Genomic DNA, 20,680 nt, shown 5'->3' on the forward strand with positions numbered 1-20,680 from the left:
TTCCCCCGCCTTATCACATTCCACGTGCGCCTTATTTATGTAGGCCTTGTAGTCAAAGCAGCGCAATCTCTCGGTTTGGACTGCTAATGCCTCCCGAGCCTCAAGCAACCCTGCTTTCCTGTCCGGGCGCTCCTTCTCCGAATCGCACACCCGCTCTTCTGCCTTCTGGACATCTTGCAACAACACTCTGCGTGCTCCCACTACCTCGCCTATACAGCGCCCCCGAACTACCGACTTAAAGGCGCCCCATTCGACCACCAGGGACGATGCTGTGTTGGCGTTAAGTCGAAAATATTCCTCAATGGCTGACCCAATAGTAGCACGAGACACTGGATCCTCTAACGTGTCAGGTCGTAGTCGCCACGTGGGAATGGCAGGGCGATCCCGCAGCCAGTGTAAAATTGTTAGCAGTGGATTATGATCAGATGATGTCCTAGCTAAGTACTCACTATGTACTATCGCTCCGTGAACATCTGGGGAGCTAAGGATCGAGTCCAACCGAACATGGAGGTCGTGTAATGATGAGAAATAAGAATAGTCCCTTTCAACCGAGTGGTGCGCCCTCCAGGTATCAGTCAGCCCCCATTGTCGCTGCCAGTCTCGCCGCACCATAGCCAGTCGATGTATCGGGAGAATCCGCGAGAGGGGGATGCGAGTGATCCAGGGAGACATCTGTGATGCAATTCAAGTCGCCACCCAGGAGTACCGAGCCAGTCAACAAGGGAGCCAATTTCCCAGAAAGGTGCGCAAAAAAGGAAGCGTGATCTGTGTTTGGGGCATAGATACTCCCTAGAACAATGTCCCTGCCATCCATTCGCCCCGTCACCACAACATATCTACCGTCAGGGTCAATCACCTGTCCAGTACTCTGAAACGGTACCCCCGCCCGAACCCAAACCAACGCGCCCCATGCATATGCCGAGTACGTGGTACAGAACACCTGTCCCCGCCACCTTCATTGTAGTGCCAACCCTTCCTGCTTATTTAAGTGTGTTTCCTGCAACAGTGCTATCTGCACCCCACGCCGACGAAGATAAGCATGAATCTTGTGACGGCGAGCCATTCTGTGCAGTTATCGATTTGTAGATGTTGCTTCTCTCGAGCTTGCTGCAGGAGGTGGTCTCTGTCCCGGTAGTGCAGCAATCTCTCCACCATCGGTCTCGGGGGTGCTCCCGGCTTAGGAGGCCTAGCCGGGACCCTGTGGGCTCTTTCAAGGTCAAAAAACAGGGACAGCCCCTCCGGAGCAACCTCCAACCGGAGCCCGCCTTTCCAGGTACCGGACTGCATCATCCCCTTCCGCACGCTCTGGAACTCCCACTATACGGAGGTTATTCCTGCGAGAGCGCCCTTTGCTGTCCTCTGCTCGCAACTCCAGTATCCGCACCCTGTTCTCCATCTGCGTCAAGGAATGCTGCAAGTTAGTCACCTTATCTAGCACCTCCTCTAGCGCCTTCTCTGTCGCTTTCACCCGCTCTTTCAAATTCCTATGATCATCCTTTAGCAACGCAAGGTCCACTCCAATAGTGTCTATCTTTGTTTCGAGGGCCTCCCGGGAAACCGTGATGGCCTGCATTATATCCACCAAAGAAGGCCTCTCAGAGTCTCCACACCGGGGGTGCGCGTCGCGACTTCCTCGTCCTCAGACCGGTGCTCCCCATCTTCGTCCTGGAGGACAGCAAACCCCCTTCTCCTTGATGTTCGGCCCATCGCGGGCACTCACCCAGATCCATGCAGTCTGCTCCAGCAGCGATGAAGCAATGCAGCCAACCCGGTTGGCAAAGCAGATGCAGCAGAGTAAGCCCCAGGAAAAGCACGGATGAGCAGGGCAGCTACACTGGTGTCAAACAAGTCAGGTGAGACCAGGAACCGGCTCCCGGACCTCCCCGGTCAGAGTTAGGAGGATGGAAGGGGGTAGCAGCATGCAGCCAACGCAACACAGGGGTCAGCCAGCCACTCGCGAAGGTCCTCCTGCCCTCCGCGCCTCCACAAGTCACCCTCGGTGCAGTAACGTGCCACAGAGATCCAGCTGCCCACGGGTAGAGCCCCAGAGCCTCCACTCCAAGCGAGTATCACCTGCTCACCGGCGAAGAACACAAGGCAACAAGGGCAGGACCTCCTGCAGCTCCTCCAATGTCCACCGTCACCGCCAGAGCTGGCAATCCCTGCACGTGAGCCTCGCACTCATACGGCCCACCACTCCCAAGGGACAGTCAAGGGAGGCCATCTGAAGGGGCAGCAGTGCACCGACCCAACTACAAGCAACACCGGCGGGCTCACAGCTGAGCTTCGCCGCCCACAGCAGGATCCAGCATCAAAGGGGGCACTGGACCGGACAGTCACTCACCACCGTTAAGACCGCCTCTCCACCGCAGGAGCCGCCCAGCAGGCCCACTCCACTTCACCATGGACCCACAATCGCACCGGTCCGCAGCAGGAGGCAAGTAGCGGTTCCACTCTGTCGACCGTTCAGTAGCGCCCTCCCGTCTGCCGCACCATCAGGTAGGCCGCTCCCCAATGTCCGCTCTGGGCCGCCATCTTAGGTCCAGCCTGCAGCGCTCGATCACGGCACTCCGCTCACCCCACTCTCTGCAGAATCGCTCAAGCCGCCGCCATTCACCGCTGCAGGGCCAGCACCAAGACCCTCCGTTGCTCCCCCAGGCAATGCACAGCCCCCAACGTGCAGCAGACGACAGTGGTCTCACCGGCAGGTTGCGACCGCCATCTTGGGCCGCCCAGGCAGAAACGCGGCAGGGTAAAGAATCAAGCCTCTCTCCTTCGCCGGGTCGCCTACACCGTCAAGGGAGCGCCCACCTGGCCACCAGGTATGCCCAGTCAGGATGGGGGGTTAGGGGCCCCCGTAATGTTGCAGGATCTATTCAAACGGAGGGAGGCCACGGAGGAGCTCCGAGATCCTCGACCGTCTACATCGGCGTCAGGCCACGCCCCACCAAAGTGCCCCTCATCGGGAGCCCGTCAGGCATTGCAGCGCCGGCCAGACGAGGAGCAGCACGGTAATGAAGCATGACACCCAACTGGGTGTGTGAGGGCATTACATTGCAAAGAAATGGATTCCCATCTCTTTGACTCTGTAGCCTACTGTCCTTTGTATATTGCTGAATTTTAGATCATTTGGAACAGCACAACATTCATTTTCATATTGCATTTGGGCAACTGTGCTGGACCTCAGGTATAAAAGCCATTTGTCCCTCTATTTGTGAATATCGAAATGTATTGTCTCATGAGGTCAGACATAAGGTGAGTTTTTCCATCCCCAAAATGTCCCATAAGTGTCTAAGCCATGCCGGGTGGGTTGAGCTAGTGGGAGACCCCCAGAGCGCCAAGATTGTCTGATGTGCAGCCCCCAGGGCTATGCTGATCTGACGTCATCTATCGGAAGTGAGTGGGAAAGTGATTGGATTAGCCAACCCCAGTAGTGTGTACGATGGAAAGCTAGGGAGTTGAGTAGAGAAGTGAGTGTCGATATCATCCAACACTATAGTCCAGAATGTTGTTGGTTCAGGGCAGTCCCAAAGAAGGTGTGTTAGCGTTCACTTAGCCCTATACTGTCGCCAGCTTGCATCGTTGCGTGCTGGGTTACCCCTGTGTAAACGCACTGGGGTTCTGTACCGGTAGGTGGCGATTTTTACCTCTTTTTCGGTGCTTGCCATGTTGTATGTGGTGTGTCGCGCCCTGTGGTAGATGTCATGCCTCTCCTTTGGGGAGAGAGAGTGGCCAAGCTCAGACTCTCAACGCTTTTGTGAGGGGGATTTATCGGCAGTCTGGGGGGGGGAGGCGAAGGAGGATATATAGCTCAGAAATGAGACACTTATCTGTGTTTTTACCCAGGGGCCACCTCTTGTACGGTGTCAGCAGCCTCTCTGCCCCAGGGCGAACCGAATGATGTGTCACCCAGTGCTGCATCTGGAGATATCGGAACCGTTCCACTCAGGGATGGAATAATCTGCTCTCAGGGAAGTAAAGGGTACTAGTCCCTCCAGGTCAAAGAAGTGGCCTATCGTTTTGCAGGGTGAATCCCGCCAGACCCGAAAAAAGGCCCCCAGGCCCTGAGTAAAGTCTGGATTATCCACAATTGGAGTCAGGGGGAGGGTAAAGAGGTCAGTTTCCCCTTGTGTATACACTTATTCCATACCTGCAACAAAGAGCCTGTTATGGGAGAGATATATAATGTGAGGGCTCTATGTTTTAGAAGCAAAAACAGTATTGTTGCTAGTGACATGCTAGCCAGAGCCCGGTCCATGAACAGCCACCTCTTTTCGGATGTAGGTGTAGACCATTCCACCAAGTAGCAGAGCTGGGCTGCCTGGTAGTATTTGGTGAAACAATGAACCCCAAGCCCTCCTTCTGCTGGGGGGCCAACTCCGCTCCTTACTCATTCTTGGCAGTTTGCCCGCCCTAACAAAATGGCTCAGTGCCGCCTGGAGGGCCGTGATAGTACCAGGCGGCTGTGACAGCAGCAGTGCCTGAAAATAGAAGAGGAACCTGGGCAAAATGGTAATCTTTGTAGCTGCGAAACAGCCCAGAAGAGAGAGCAGGTAATGGCGCCATCTATCTAGCTCAGTACGGACCCGGGTCAGTAATGCCCCATAGTTTAGGGTGCTTGTATTCCCAATTGTCCTGCAGAGCTGAACTCCCAAATAAGGGATGGAGTCTGTAGCCCAACAAATTAGATGTGTTCGCTGCAGCTCCTCTAGCTCCAGAGAAAGAACGGTAAGATTAGGAGCCTGAGACATGTGGAGATTCATGCATAATACGGATACCGCCAAAAACCCTTCCAACTCAGCCAGAATGGGAGGAAAGCTCCTGACCGGGTTGTCCAGCATTGCCATGATGTCGTCTGCATACAGACTGATAGTGTTCTCCCCCCCTCTCCCCTCCCCCGAGGGATTCCCCTAATGAGCTTATGATTGCGGACCCGCTGTGCAAAGAGCTCCATGTACAGGGTAATAGTAGGGGGGAAAGCAGGCAGCCCTGTCTTGTGCCTCTGCAAATTGGGAAGTTCCTCACAGACGCCCATAGTGCCCGGTATCTACTAAAGACCCAGAATCGGAATCGCTCCACAAACTGGAAGTGCTCCATTGTCGCACTGAGAAAAGGCAAATGGACCCGATCGAAAGCCTTCTCGGAATTTACTGAGAATAACATGCTGGAGCCCTGCCTTTGGTGCGCCTTATCTATAAAGTGTAGTAGTCTTAGTGTTGTCTGCACAGAGCCTCTGCGGGACAAATCCTGCTTGGTCAGGATGGATAAGTCCCTGCACCATGGGGTTTAGACGCTCTGCCAGAATGCCTGTAAAATGTTTTGAGTCAGCATTAAGGAGTGATATAGGGCGGTAATTAGCACAGAATTTTGGGTCTTTCCCGGACTTTGGGATAACTGATAGCTGCCTCTAGCATGGAAGTTGGGAGTGTGCCTGAATCCGCTATTGAGTTGGAAAGTCGGTGGGGATCGGGCCCAATTCCGGGCAGAAAGCCCTGTAGAATCTGGCAGAGAAGCCGTCCGGGCCAGACGACTTCAGTGGTTTAAGCCTCGAGATGGCCAAGATAACCTCATTCAGCCGAATAGGTCTGTCTAGAGAAGTCGGCTGAGAGTCATTCAGTTTGGTCACAGGGTAGTCACGAAGGTGTCTGCTATGTCGTCCGGGGAGGCGGTTTGCCTCGAGTAGAGTGTTGCATAAAAGTCCCTAAACTGGTCCGCTATAGAGGTGTTGCATGACAATTCTGTCCCATTATCCGACTGGAGAGAGCGAACAGTATTAGATTGGCATTGGGCTCTTAGCTTTGCGGCCAAGAGTCTACCACTCTTTTTGCTGTTAAGATAATACAGATGCTTAAGACGCAGCAGGGCGAATTCCGCCCTGTCTAGGTCCAGTCCAGTGAGTTGTTTTCAGGCAGCCTCTAGTTGGCGCCGCACCCTCGGGGCCCCGGTGCGATGGTGAATTCCCTCTAGCTCCCTGACCCTCTCCAGAAGCTCCGCTCTTTTGAGTCTCTTCTGGCTGTTTTCAGCAGCCGAGAGGGATATAAGCTCCCTCCTGACTACTGCCTTCAGCGCGTCCCAGACGGATACCTCCTCATTGTCGTTAGCTTGCAAGTAATTAATAATGACTTTCTTAATCTTAGCTTGTGTTTCCGGTTTCCGCGATAGGGTCTCCCTTAGGCGCCATTGCCGCCGTGCCTGGTGTTGCAGGGGAGAATGTATCTCTAAAACAAGGGCAGAATGGTCCGACGGGTTCTTGGTTCTATCTCCACCGAGCGGAGGAGCTGGTTTAGGTCCTGGGAGCCCAGAAATAAATCTATTTGGACATAAGACTTATGGGCGTGAGAATAAAACGTCAAGTCCCTGGTGCTTGGGTGTTTGGCCCTCCACAAGTCCACCATCCTGGCCTCCCTCAGCCATGCAATGCCCTCTCCCGATAGGGACCCGGACCCTCCCTCCCTGTGAGCAGATCGATCTAAGTGTTTATCCATGGCTATGTTAAAATCTCCCCCTATCAGAACCAGTCGGTCCTGCGATGTGAGTGTCTCATCTAGTGCCTTCCGAATAAAGCGCTCATGCCCCTCATTTGGCGCGTACAAGGTTCCCAGAGGTATTGTTTTCGTACCCAGCTGTATTTGCTAAACCAGGGGATGACCTTTCAGTTCGGCTAATTTAGGACCAATAGTGCCTCTGAAGACACGTGAAAATAAGATAGTCACCTCTACTACCTTGCATCCCATTAAGGAGAATAGCTGCTGAGGAAAGGATCTGGATTTAGATCTCTGGGAATTTCCGGCCAAGAGATGTATCTCCTGGAGGTGACAAATGTCAGCTCCAGTGTGTTCAAGGTAGAAGAGGATTGCCTTTCGCTTGACAGAGTTGTTGTTTTAACGTTCAGCAAGATAATTTTTAGTGTGTCACCCTTAGTCATAGTGGATATGTGGGGCCTTCCTGTATTAGAGTGGCTTGTCCCGTCGTCTCCCCCACCAGGGTGGCCAGCAAAGCGGAGACCTGAATTGTTGTAAGTGATAACTACCCCTGCATGTATTGCACATTGGTACTTAATAAACATTCTAAAAGAAAACACCAAAAAACAGAACTTATTGTAGTCTTGATCAATGTCTCTAGGACGGCTAGGCCCCCAAAGGGGGTCCCAGCCTCTGCCGAGAAAATTTCCTGATGGGGTTCAGCGTCGTCTGAGGTCATTGTGAAGACCACTCCTCTCACGAACCAGAATAGCGTCCGTTGTGTGTACCTTCGACAATCAGGCAAGCAGTGTTGGTTCAGTCTGCCCCCCGATGCGGTGCCCCCAGTGATGCTCTCGAGCAATGGCTTTCTTTTTTGTGCCATGGCCTCGGGACCAGGTTTCAGGGCCTTCATGCCTCTCCGCCTTCGTCGCTCCCACTGGCCTGCCCCGGCCCCTGCCTCTTCTGTGCTCCCAACCTGGGCCTCTGGTTGCTCGATCTGGAGCAGTTCGCATGCTGCTCTGAGGTAGCGTATCTGGCGGGTCCTCCCCTCCCATTCAAAGATCAGGTGAAATGGGTGGCCCCAGGCATACGAGACATAGTGGTTTTTGAGAAACAAGGTTACTGTACGAAACTCTCGCCTTTTCTGGAGTGTTATTGCTGACAGTTGCAATGAATGTCCCTTGAAGAGCGCTGCATTGGTTCCTCTTACAGTTCTTAGTATACGTTCTTTCAAGGGGAAGCTGTGAACACAGGCGAGGGTGTCCGGGGGTGGCATGATAAGGGTTCTTGGGGGCCCTATACAGTGAACTCAGGCTAGACGGATATCTGAACCGGACATGTCACCTAGGATTTGAGTGAACAGGCCCTGAACAAATTCCTCCACGTTGCCTGCTTTCGCCGAGGAGGGTGCATTCCGTAGCCTGATATTTCGCCTCCACCTGTTTTCTAGATCCTCAGCGAGGGCTTGGAGGTCGATTTGTCTGTCTGAGAGGCGTATTATTTCATGACGTAGTTGCTCTAGCTCCTCTTCCCTACTTGTTGCTTTTGTTTCGAATGTGTCAACTATGTCACTCATGTCCGAGATCTCTCGCCTGACTCCTTGCAAGTCCCAGGCTAGTTCCCCTTTAATCTGTTGCAGGTCCTCTTTGAGTGAGGAAAATAAGGACTCCAGGTAGGAGCGGGTAATGGGGGCATCCCCGTCATTCCCACCCGCGGGGGGTGCGTAGCCTTATGGGGGGTCCAGGTGGCCCTGGGGTGGGAGCCTAACCAACATGTCTTTCAGCGTGCGGTCTTTTTTAACCTGGTCTGCCGCCATCTCTGTTCGCTGTGTGTAGTTGCTGGGATAGCGCTAGAAGCAGGGGCAGATGTTTGATTTTCTCAATTGCGCTTGCCAATCCGGTGTGGGACCGTGCCCCAGAGTTCGTGAGCCGCTGGCCAGGAGGCTATGCCCAGGTGGAGAGTCCCAGGTAAGGCTCTCAAGGCTGTAGCCAAGTCGGGGGGAATCCAGCCCTGTGTGTCAGTAGATAGCTTTCCGTGTGTACCAGCCTGCTCTGTCTTGCCACCAATCCAGTGCTCTTTGATGGAAGATCCTCCTGGCCCAAGCACATCCCCCGTTGGGCCCCATCCTGAACCTTTCCACCAGGGCTAAGTCGCTCCTCTGCTGCTCCATTCTGCGGCCCAGGCCTCAGTGCCCCAACAAAACAATGTCCCTTGCGAGGGTGCTCCTGACCCTAGGGTCGACCGCGCTTTAAAGCCTTGTGTGTATATGGGGAGCCCGCGCCCTCTGGGCTCCATCGTTCCTTCCACCCTCAGACTTCAGTTCATCCTTCTGCCTTCCCACTCTCGAGAAGGCTGACCGGAGGGCCTCTTACCTCCTCTTTTCAGGCCAGATGCAGTCGTGTGCCACCGCTGGACGGCTTTCCTCCGCTTTGGGGGGGGGCGCCCGGGTTCAATGGAGCCATCTAGGGGGCGGGGTGCACAGATGAGTTGTGTGCTGTGGGGAGGGGGGTTGGCACCGTCACCTCCAGCCGCTCCTAACACTGCTGAGGTCGCTCGACCTGCCTCCGGCTGGGACCGCGTGATGATAGGCCTGTGTCCGCGCTGAGAGGGCCAATGCTGCTTTGCAAACTGCGGGAGGGCACCGATAGTACCCCCGTCTTTTCTTGCTGCCTTGCTACGCCTCACCTCCTAGCCAATTCTCGTAAGCCTCCCAGGCCAGCTGTGCTTTTTAATGGCTGGCTGGGGTGGGGCCAGCCTCGGGGAATCCAAGGCCGTCTCTCCGTCCGCTTCGTCTCCGCTCCGCTGCCCGGAGCAGGGCACGTCCCGAAAGAGCTGAGCCGCTGACTGAAGCTGTCCTCAACGGCGGCACAGGCCCCAACATCTTTGTGCTTTCAGGCTGCCACCTCTTGCACTTCTGCCAGAGCCTCAGAGGTCCCGCCTATGGACCCTGCGACCCACAGACTCCGGGCCCGGGGTCCGTCCGTAGCGCAGCGCCTCGTCTGCAGAAACAGCTTCTCTTCCTGGTCCCGGACTGCCAGAGGTCCAGTCGACGGGGCGGCTGCTTTTCTTGTTTCGGGTTCGATAAAGGCCCACTGCAAGGCCTCGGAGCACAGCTGTAGAAAGCTTTAGATCGGACCCTGAGCGGAGCGGTTGGAAAACACATCCGCTCACTCCGCCATCTTGGCCACGCCCCAAAGTCCGGCGAATATTTTAATTCACATATGAGAGCTCCTTGAAATATGCAAGTTCAACATGGCTGCTCTACAAAATAACTCTTTTGTTTGATTTAATAGACTAAACCTTTGCTCCATATATTATACAAATCTAGCCACATACAGGATACACATGACCCCTGACTTACCTCTTAGTTCATTACCAGTATTGTCATCAGGGTGGGGGCATCAATGTTTCTCAAATAATATTTAAAAACTAACTTTTACTAAATACATAACTAAAGCATGAAGTGGTAGCACGCTGTCATTTGCAGTCAGCAGATTTTACATTGAAATGCTCACAAAATGCCCCACTGACATGCAGTTTTACTGATAAAACTGTTCAGTGTAGAAACAATGTTTGGAAATCGAGTTTCTGCAAATGTGTCATTTGGAAATCACCAAGTAAAGTGGTTTTTTTTTGCTCCTATTTAAATATTTGTTTGCATCATACTTCTTAATTACAAAAGGAAATGTGCTTTTGTAATCTGGATATATTTTGAAAAAATGCAACTATTCATTTACAGGCTATTTAAATGTTGTGTTAGAAAATAGCTAATATTTTATTATACATGTTTATTAATGGGTAGAGGCCTATATGATGTACTCAGTTCAAACTCTTTACTCCGTTTTAATAATGTTATGACTGCTATTTCTTTTACTGGGTTGGGGGTTGCCCCCCTTCGATAGCTTTTTCCTTCATTCGCAGTAAAGGGTGGCTAATTTGTGGGCATATTCTTTATAAAAGGAAGCTGCAACTCTGGATCTCCCATGTTGCAAATCTGTGTGGGTCATCACTAGGTGGACACAGTATTGCAGACGCAATATTATTGTTCAGTAGTTTTACTATTATTAGTTATGGGTGCTGTCCAGGTCTCAGACGGGCTGCCAATGATCTAGGCGCTGTTTAACTACAAATGTTTGTTTCAAGGCCTCTCTGCTGAACACTTCTGTTTAGAGGGACTCGATGAATAGCTCTATCTTGCCTGTGTCTGTTCCTTCCGCTATGCCCACAATACTAGTGTTATTGTCATAGGAATGCCCCTCTATTTCTTCATTCGTTATATTAACTGACTGTAAAGTCATTTTGACTAGTTTTTTATTTACTTTCATGCTCAAGATCAGATATTTTCTTTTCGGCCTCATCCAGTCTTGGGGAGTGTAGGAAGGTGGATATCTGACTATGGTTACCTCAACTTTTTGCCTAGTGTCTAGCTGGTTTTTCGACTTAGTTGGCCTGAGATCCTGCCATTCAGGGTCTCATGCTGTCTGCTCTCTTTAAAATGGACTCCATGTACCCTAGGTACATAACCAATTGGTAAGGATCACCTTATTGGACCCTGTACAGTGTACCCTAGGTACCCAGGGCATAGGTGTACCCTAGGCCTCCCAGGGGCTGCAGCATGTATTATGCCACCCCTGGTCTGGCCTTCCAATCAGACACAACTGGCTGATCACTCAGCTGGGGCAAGGTCGTGTAATCACCCCTTGCTTAGATATAGTATGCCTATATCTACCCTTATATATAGACACATGTGTACCTATCAGTCACTCCTATGGCAGGCCTTAACAATCCTGGAGGCAGAGTGCTTGGTAACATGTGAGATGGTGCTCTAGCATGAGCTGAGCCTGTCTGCAGCTTTCGGAACCATGTCCTTATAGCTGTTCTATGATATAGCCTACCATATACTCTTAAAGTGCCTTATAATCTTAGACGGTTATGGTAACTATGGTTTGGCTTTATCGAAACATGTCGTGTAAGGTGTCTAACACTGTGGAATAATACCCCCATGCCATTTCTGGACATGAGGATATTATTCCCCCCTTCTAGAGGGAAAGACATGTTAAAATCATACTTCACTGTTAGCCTCTGACCAAAGCCTCAGCATCACAAAATGGATGCTGCTGCCACGACACAAGTCTGACCTCCTGCAGCTGGGAGTGATCCCAGCCAGGGAGGCCTGGACAATAGGTTTCCTGCTTGGGGAGGTGCTAGCACCTCCCCAGACAGCCTTTAGTGTATTGGGGCAGGGTGGGCTGAAAGGAATGAGACATGCCTGGGGCACACAAGGTGTTCCTTGCATAGTCCAGTTCAAACCGGCGCTGGGGCACTCCAGCCCCAGCTCTGGCGCGAAACTGGACAAAGGGAAGTGGGTGTAACCACCCCCTCCCAGGTCCCACCCATAAGGCGTGACCTAGCAGGTATCCCAGCCCCCCAGATTAGTATAAGAGTGGGAGTTGGGCCTCAAGACTTTAGATTATCCTGAACCTGCAAACTTGAACAGAAACTCTGGACCTTCGACATTCGACGAAAGAAGAAGACTGAAGAATCTTACTTGTAGCCAAGGAGTGGCTACCCTGTGCAAACAGGCACCATCAAGAGACTACCCTTTGCTTTGCCCACGTTCTACGAGGAACCGACTGCAGAGCCCGACCAGAGCCTTGACTTCCAGACCTCTCCGACCCTGATCCACATCCACAGCAAAGCTGAGATCCGTGGAGGCGACGAGCGACGTGGGACCGGCTACCTGGGAAAAGTGGCTAGTAACTTAAAGCGCAGCTTCTGAGGCACCCTCGAAGTTGTGCACCGGGGATTGAGAAGCCCCAACCCCAAGCACCGTCTGCACCGAAGATCAGCCCCCCACACTCCACGAGTCCTGCGTGGGGCCCTTCTGCATTTTCCTGCTTGCCGCGTCTGTCCGGTTGCTTGCCCGCTGGCTAGTGGCCTTTGTGACGACGCACCCTGAAATCTTCTGCGCTGGTTTGGCTCCTCCAGACTGGCTCCCGCTTCTCTGCAAAGAAGAAGCACCCCAGACCTTCCTGGTCTGCACCAGAAGCAAGTCCTCCGTTCTTCGTGGGTTCCGCTTGCCAAGGCTTGGTGAGTCCTAGTCCAACTTCGACGCCGCCGACAGCAAGAGCCTTCGTGGGACAGCTCGCCTCCTGGTCGTCCTCGACGCTTCCTGGTCCTCCTGGCTGCAGCGACAAGCTTCACCTTCACCTGCAATCTTCACGACATCGCCTGGTTCCTTCCTGGTTCCACGTGGTCACTGGCTAGTGACCTTGACTCTGTCCCTTCTGCTTGCAGGTCTCCTCTCTTCTTGATCCCAGCCTTGGGATCCACCGGACACTCTTCACTGACTGCCTGTCAGCATCTTTCTTCAGGCATCCATAGGAGTCGACGACGAAAACCGACGCATCTTCACCCCTATGCACCCGCAGCCTGTGGGCTAGGTAACTTGGGTACTCCGGTGCTCATCAGGATAGTGACTATCCTAGTGTCTAGTTTTCCAGTCTCAACTTCCTAGCTACTCCGGAAGTGTCCTAAATCTATCGTTTTCTAAACTGTACTATTGCTAGTGACTTTTACGCATTACGCGTGAGTGTTTCCACTCTGCACACGAATCCCGTGGGCCTCCCACTTCCTAACTAACGCTAGTGTAGTGTAGCCCCAGCGATTCCCTAGGCCTAGGCCTATTCTATTTCCGTGACAGTGGTCCTTATACCACTTACTTAGTATATGGTTTGCGTGGCCCCTAGGGCCTAACTGTATTACTTACCTGTGTGACTTAATGTATGCTTGAATAAGACTGTGTTGTACTTACCTCTAATCTCATAAAGAGTGCTGAGGGTTTGACTAGAATAAATACACTTTATTTTATATATATATCTGTTGTGGTGTCCTTTCATTTGGTATTCAAGGGATTATATATGGTATCACAGCTGGCTTCACATGCCATTCAGAGTTTAGCCTAAGACTGCTCTTGTCCATGCTACCACTAGGATAGCTGGTCTATAAGGTTGACTTTACAACCAATCACCATAAGGGTTTTTGGACTGATATAAGGTGTACACTAGAACTAGTGACATCATACATCAGGCCAACTTCTCACATTGGTGAGCAGCGGTTGGGATCTGAGCTTGCTGTTGTAATACCATTGTAATCTTGAGATACTAAATTGAAAGATCACACAGATATTGTCTAGGTACATATAACATAGATTATAATGCTTAAGTCCTACTGGACTTAGTAGTTGTAGGTTGAAGGGAGTAACACACCCTGACTACAACTACTAGAGAGGTTTAGTAGATACAACTAGTGTAGGTAGGTGCACACACCACACCCTCACTAGAATCATGTCCCTGAATGGAGATCACACTGATGCTCCCTCAGGAGAGGAGAATCCTAGACAGGTTCCCTCTAGATATGATGCATTCACTTTCCAGGAGATGAGACAACTGTGTACCTCCAGGAGATTAAAACAGGGTTCCAACCCTACCCTTAGACAGCTAGTGGAGCTTCTGGAGGCCTATGATGCTGAAAGAGCTGCCAAGTATGGTGCCATAGCTGTAGATAAGGGTCTACCCACCACAGAGGAGTCAGATGGGACTTCAGATGAAGAGGTAGACAGCCAGGGCCAAGTAGGAAGACTTAGCCAGGCTAACCTAAGCTTACATGGGAGTTTGCATGGGGTCCCCCCATGCAGACCCCCAAGTGGGCTTAACCAGAGAAGCAGGAGGGACAGATCCCCTTCAAGGGAATCCATCCACTCCCATGTCTCTAGCATCTCTAGTGCTTCCTCTCACAGGGGAATGACTTCCCCTGAGAGAAAGGAGCATGAAGCCAGAATGAGGGAAGCTAATCTGAGGATTCAGAGGGAAGAACTTGCCCTTGCCAAAGAGAAGCGTGCTCTGGCTAGAGAGCAAAAATTGTGTGGGTCAGAACCCACTGGTGGCAGCAACATTCCTAGAGATAGGGATAGGTCTTATGACCATAGAAACCTAAGCAAGATAGTCCCCCCATATCAGAATGGGGATGACATCCACAAATGGATGACTGCTTTGGAGAGGGCCTGCAAAGTACAGCAGGTACCCCAGAGTCAGTGGGCAGCTATCTTGTGGCTCTCCTTTTCTGACAAAGGTAGAGACAAGCTCCTCACAGTCAGTGATGAGGATGCTAACAATTACAAAGTCCTGAAGAGTGCTCTGATAGATGGGTTTGGCTTAACCACTGAGCAATATAGGTTGTTGTTCAGAGACACCCAGAAGACACAGACACAGGACTGGTCTGATTTTGTGGATTGTGCCACTAAGGCTTTGGAAGGTTGGTTAACTGGCAGCAAGGTGCAGGACTATACAGGATTGTACAACTTGATTATGAGGGAGCAGATCCTTAGTAATTGTCAGAACCAGCTTCTCCATCAACACCTGATAGACTCAGATTTGACCTCTCCCCAAGAATTGGGAAAGAGGGCAGATAAATGGGTCAGGACCAGGATTAGGCCTAAAAATCAGGGTGGTGACCAAAAGAAAGATACCACCAAGCCTCAAGAGAAGGGTGGGGATAAAGCAAAAGAGAAATCTTCCTCAGGGCCCCAAAACTCCACACAGGGTGGTGGGTCCCAAACTCCCTCCTCTACCACAGTTAAAAAGCCTTACTGCCATGAGTGTAAAACTCCTGGGCATTGGAAAACTGACAGCAGTTGCCCAAGGGATAAAAACAAAACTGTTCCTCCAACTACTCCTGTCACACCACCTATTACTGTCAGCAGTAATCCCCCAGGTGGTGGGAGTGCCCCCCAAAATTTGGTTGGGTTTTCTTGGGGAACACAGGGGGATCCTGGCTTAGCCAATTCCCCTACAGCAGCTACTCTTGTCTGTGATGGTGGCATGGGGTTTGCCAACTTCACTGCCTGTCCCAACACATTGGGTAGGTACAGACAGGAGCCCTACATTAATGGTAGAAAAGCTGAGGCCTACAGAGACACTGGAGCTAGCATCACTATGGTGGCCCATAGGCTAGTTCCCTCTGAGCAGCTTTTGCCTGGTTTCTCATACCAGGTAACTAACATTGATGGCAAACAGAACAGTCATCCCATGGCAGAGGTATGTCTCAGCTGGGGAGGGGTCACTGGCCCTAAAAGGGTGGCAGTGTCTCCAACCTTGCCTGTGGACTGCTTACTGGGGAATGACTTAGAACTCTCAGCTTGGGCTGAAGTTGAACAAGACACCCATTCTAAAATGGTAGGCCTTTCACAAAAGGGTAGTGGGGTTGTGCCAGCCACAACCCCTGTCCAAGTAGATTTCCTCCCTGAAAAGGTTGGAAGGGCAGTGGTGGCCACAGCCCAGGCAAAGACAGACTTCCCTGTAGAGACTGGCAGAGCTGTGACAGTCACAGCTCAAACCCAAACTGAGTGCCTCCCTGAAAAGGTTGGCAAGGCTGTAATGGTCTCAGCCCATACTCAGACTGACATAGGTGTAGTGAAGCCTGAAACTATGGATCACTTCACACAAACAGAGAGTAGTGGGGAGGAAGAAAAGTCTCCCTCTCCCCAGACATTAGGAAAAGGTCAGCCTCCTCAGGGATCTGACCTCACCCCTTGTGAAGGAACTGCCCCAGAGGTAGCCAGGCCTGGCCTGGCAGAGCCTCTGATGTCAGTGGCCCCTTCCAAGGTGGGACCCAGTCTGGTGCAGGTAGCCTGCCTCTCTCTACCCTGCCTCAGTCAGCCCAGGGCTGCAGAGGTCAGGGAGGCCAGTGGACCCCAAGAGGGCCCCTGTCCACAAGAACCCCCCCATCAAAAGAATGAGGATTGCCTGGCTAGTAGCCCTAGCCAGGTGATGGGTAAAAACATTCCTGAGGGATCCCCTTTACAGGTAGTTAGGGACCTCCCCCAGAGGGATTCTGTTGGGCACAGGCAAACCTGGGACCTTAGGGCCCCAAACCTGACCTGTCCCTCCAGTAAGCCCACAAAAGGGACCCAGCCTCCAGCTTTAGGTAGCCAGAGGCTGATCCTGAGAGCACAGTGCAACTCAGTGAAAGAAAGAAAGGCATCCATGGTGGAGGATGATTGGAGGAAGCTGAGGCCTCACTTTGAGGACACTCACTTCAGTACTCCATCTCAACACCAGCCTTTTACTTTGCAAAGACACCCCAAAGGTAGAGATTCCCTATGGTGGAGACCCTATGATACCTTTAGGATGAGGGATTGCTTAGTGGACCATGAGACAGGGGGTAACCATGCCAGTGCTGGTTCTTCCTTATATGGCCACTTAGGCAATAGAGGCTTACCTTGTCAAGGCCAGCCTTATCTCCTTTCGTTTGGGGGGGGGGTTGTGTAGGAAGGTGGATATCTGACTATGGTTACCCCCAACTTTTTGCCTAGTGTCTAGCTGGTTTTTCGACTTAGTTGGCCTGAGATCCTGCCATTCAGTGTCTCAGGCTGTCTGCTCTCTCTTTAAAATGGACTCCATGTACCCTAGGTACATAACCAATTGGTAAGGATCACCTTATTGGACCCTGTACAGTGTACCCTAGGTACCCAGGGCATAGGTGTACCCTAGGCCTCCCAGGGGCTGCAGCATGTATTATGCCACCCCTGGTCTGGCCTTCCAATCAGACACAACTGGCTGATCACTCAGCTGGGGCAAGGTCGTGTAATCACCCCTTGCTTAGATATAGTATGCCTATATCTACCCTTATATATAGACACATGTGTACCTATCAGTCACTCCTATGGCAGGCCTTAACAATCCTGGAGGCAGAGTGCTTGGTAACATGTGAGATGGTGCTCTAGCATGAGCTGAGCCTGTCTGCAGCTTTCGGAACCATGTCCTTATAGCTGTTCTATGATATAGCCTACCATATACTCTTAAAGTGCCTTATAATCTTAGACGGTTATGGTAACTATGGTTTGGCTTTATCGAAACATGTCGTGTAAGGTGTCTAACACTGTGGAATAATACCCCCATGCCATTTCTGGACATGAGGATATTATTCCCCCCTTCTAGAGGGAAAGACATGTTAAAATCATACTTCACTGTTAGCCTCTAACCAAAGCCTCAGCATCACAAAATGGATGCTGCTGCCACGACACAAGTCTGACCTCCTGCAGCTGGGAGTGATCCCAGCCAGGGAGGCCTGGACAATAGGTTTCCTGCTTGGGGAGGTGCTAGCACCTCCCCAGACAGCCTTTAGTGTATTGGGGCAGGGTGGGCTGAAAGGAATGAGACATGCCTGGGGCACACAAGGTGTTCCTTGCATAGTCCAGTTCAAACCGGCGCTGGGGCACTCCAGCCCCAGCTCTGGCGCGAAACTGGACAAAGGGAAGTGGGTGTAACCACCCCCTCCCAGGTCCCACCCATAAGGCGTGACCTAGCAGGTATCCCAGCCCCCCAGATTAGTATAAGAGTGGGAGTTGGGCCTCAAGACTTTAGATTATCCTGAACCTGCAAACTTGAACAGAAACTCTGGACCTTCGACATTCGACGAAAGAAGAAGACTGAAGAATCTCCCTTGTAGCCAAGGAGTGGCTACCCTGTGCAAACAGGCACCATCAAGAGACTACCCTTTGCTTTGCCCACGTTCTACGAGGAACCGACTGCAGTGCCCGACCAGAGCCTTGACTTCCAGACCTCTCCGACCCTGATCCACATCCACAGCAAAGCTGAGATCCGTGGAGGCGACGAGCGACGTGGGACCGGTTACCTGGGAAAAGTGGCTAGTAACTTAAAGCGCAGCTTCTGAGGCACCCTCGAAGTTGTGCACCGGGGATTGAGAAGCCCCAACCCCAAGCACCGTCTGCACCGAAGATCAGCCCCCCACACTCCACGAGTCCTGCGTGGGGCCCTTCTGCATTTTCCTGCTTGCCGCGTCTGTCCGGTTGCTTGCCCGCTGGCTAGTGGCCTTTGTGACGACGCACCCTGAAATCTTCTGCGCTGGTTTGGCTCCTCCAGACTGGCTCCCGCTTCTCTGCAAAGAAGAAGCACCCCAGACCTTCCTGGTCTGCACCAGAAGCAAGTCCTCCGTTCTTCGTGGGTTCCGCTTGCCAAGGCTTGGTGAGTCCTAGTCCAACTTCGACGCCGCCGACAGCAAGAGCCTTCGTGGGACAGCTCGCCTCCTGGTCCTGGTTGTCCTCGACGCTTCCTGGTCCTCCTGGCTGCAGCGACAAGCTTCACCTTCACCTGCAATCTTCACGACATTGCCTGGTTCCTTCCTGGTTCCACGTGGTCACTGGCTAGTGACCTTGACTCTGTCCCTTCTGCTTGCAGGTCTCCTCTCTTCTTGATCCCAGCCTTGGGATCCACCGGACACTCTTCACTGACTGCCTGTCAGCATCTTTCTTCAGGCATCCATAGGAGTCGACGACGAAAACCGACGCATCTTCACCCCTATGCACCCGCAGCCTGTGGGCTAGGTAACTTGGGTACTCCGGTGCTCATCAGGATAGTGACTATCCTAGTGTCTAGTTTTCCAGTCTCAACTTCCTAGCTACTCCGGAAGTGTCCTAAATCTATCGTTTTCTAAACTGTACTATTGCTAGTGACTTTTACGCATTACGCGTGAGTGTTTCCACTCTGCACACGAATCCCGTGGGCCTCCCACTTCCTAACTAACGCTAGTGTAGTGTAGCCCCAGCGATTCCCTAGGCCTAGGCCTATTCTATTTCCGTGACAGTGGTCCTTATACCACTTACTTAGTATATGGTTTGCGTTGCCCCTAGGGCCTAACTGTATTACTTACCTGTGTGACTTAATGTATGCTTGAATAAGACTGTGTTGTACTTACCTCTAATCTCATAAAGAGTGCTGAGGGTTTGACTAGAATAAATACACTTTATTTTATATATATATCTGTTGTGGTGTCCTTTCATTTGGTATTCAAGGGATTATATATGGTATCACAGCTGGCTTCACATGCCATTCAGAGTTTAGCCTAAGACTGCTCTTGTCCATGCTACCACTAGGATAGCTGGTCTATAAGGTTGACTTTACAACCAATCACCATAAGGGTTTTTGGACTGATATAAGGTGTACACTAGAACTAGTGACATCATACATCAGGCCAACTTCTCACGGAGTGTTTATCGAGTCTTTCTTTCATTTGGTTGATTCTCTCTGTGAAAGAGTTTCTTTTCCCGTTTGTAGTTGCTGGGTTACTCTCTATCTCCTTTAGTAGCATTTTCATCTTGCATCTGATTGTATCTCTCGGGTGAGGTCTCGGCTCTCTGACCCTTGCTTTTCTTCAACTGTAATTTCCTCAACTTTGCGTCATTCTTGCCCATCTTGACTGTTTGTGGCTTGTTCAAAGGCTTTGCTCGGCTATGCTGGTTACCTGGGAGGGGGACTCTTGACAGCGTTTTTTGTGGTGAGGCTGTTGCGGCCTACTGCATTGCATATGTTTAATTTGTGTGGCCTCCTACTTTTGCAAGTGTTTCCAATGTCCGGTTTCTCATTAATGCCCCCGCTGCAGGCGAATCTCTTTGGTTGGTTTAAGTATGGCAGGTAGATGCTCTTGGGTCCCTTTGTCTCAATGAACTGTAATAATGAGCTGGTGTTCTTTATTTTATTCCCCCAACTGTTACTGCTCTGTCAGCAGTTGTTTCATCTGCTGGTTCTTGTGCACACCTCCTCCAGAACCTTGTACCCCTCCTCATTTTGCGCGAGGCTCCATTCTCAGGGCCACAGCAGGGCAACTCACATTCTCTACTCCTTGCCGACCCGCACCTGGTCCTGGCTGCCTGCACATATGGGGACACCCCAGCAGAAGAAGTAAAAGTTTATTTTTGCTACTATTGCCCTCCATCTTCTCGCCCATTTTTAGAACCAGATAAAGCTCACTGTAAGGCCACCATAAGAGATATCATTATGTTTATCATTTTTGCCAAGTGAGTGCCTAAGGTTTTTTTCTTTCTTTGCAGGGGGCATTCTGGCTGGGCTAGTGTCAGACTACGCTGGTGGTAGAGCCACAACTTGCACAGTGATGCTAATTCTTGCAGCTCCGATGGTGAGTATGTTCTTCAATTTCATGGCCCATCACAGAATCATTGCCTTTGTCGATGACAGTCTTAAGAATTCTATTTTAAATGACTAAAGACTCCATCCAAATTGGCATTAAGAAATTATCCATGTATAAGTATTATAATGCTTTGCTAAAAATCGACAACACACCCAGTAGGGCTTATCCACTATTCCCTTTGCTTTTCTGTGATCGATCCACTTACTGAGTGGATA

General features: G+C 51.3%; 1 protein-coding gene across 9 annotated transcripts in view; it reads left to right on the forward strand.

Moving 5' to 3' along the window:
- SLC37A2 (solute carrier family 37 member 2) overlaps nt 1–20,680 on the forward strand; it is an 892,550-nt gene that overhangs the window by 612,092 nt on the left and 259,778 nt on the right. For all 9 annotated transcript variants that reach the window (XM_085646069.1, XM_085646068.1, XM_085646070.1 and 6 more), the window contains one exon: nt 20,368–20,453. In XM_085646069.1, the coding sequence (XP_085502195.1) occupies nt 20,368–20,453 (86 nt within the window). The remainder of the gene's footprint in view (nt 1–20,367; nt 20,454–20,680) is intronic.

This window comes from Triturus cristatus, chromosome 3_1, assembly GCF_964204655.1.
Source record: "Triturus cristatus chromosome 3_1, aTriCri1.1, whole genome shotgun sequence".
Lineage (NCBI taxonomy): Eukaryota > Metazoa > Chordata > Amphibia > Caudata > Salamandridae > Triturus > Triturus cristatus.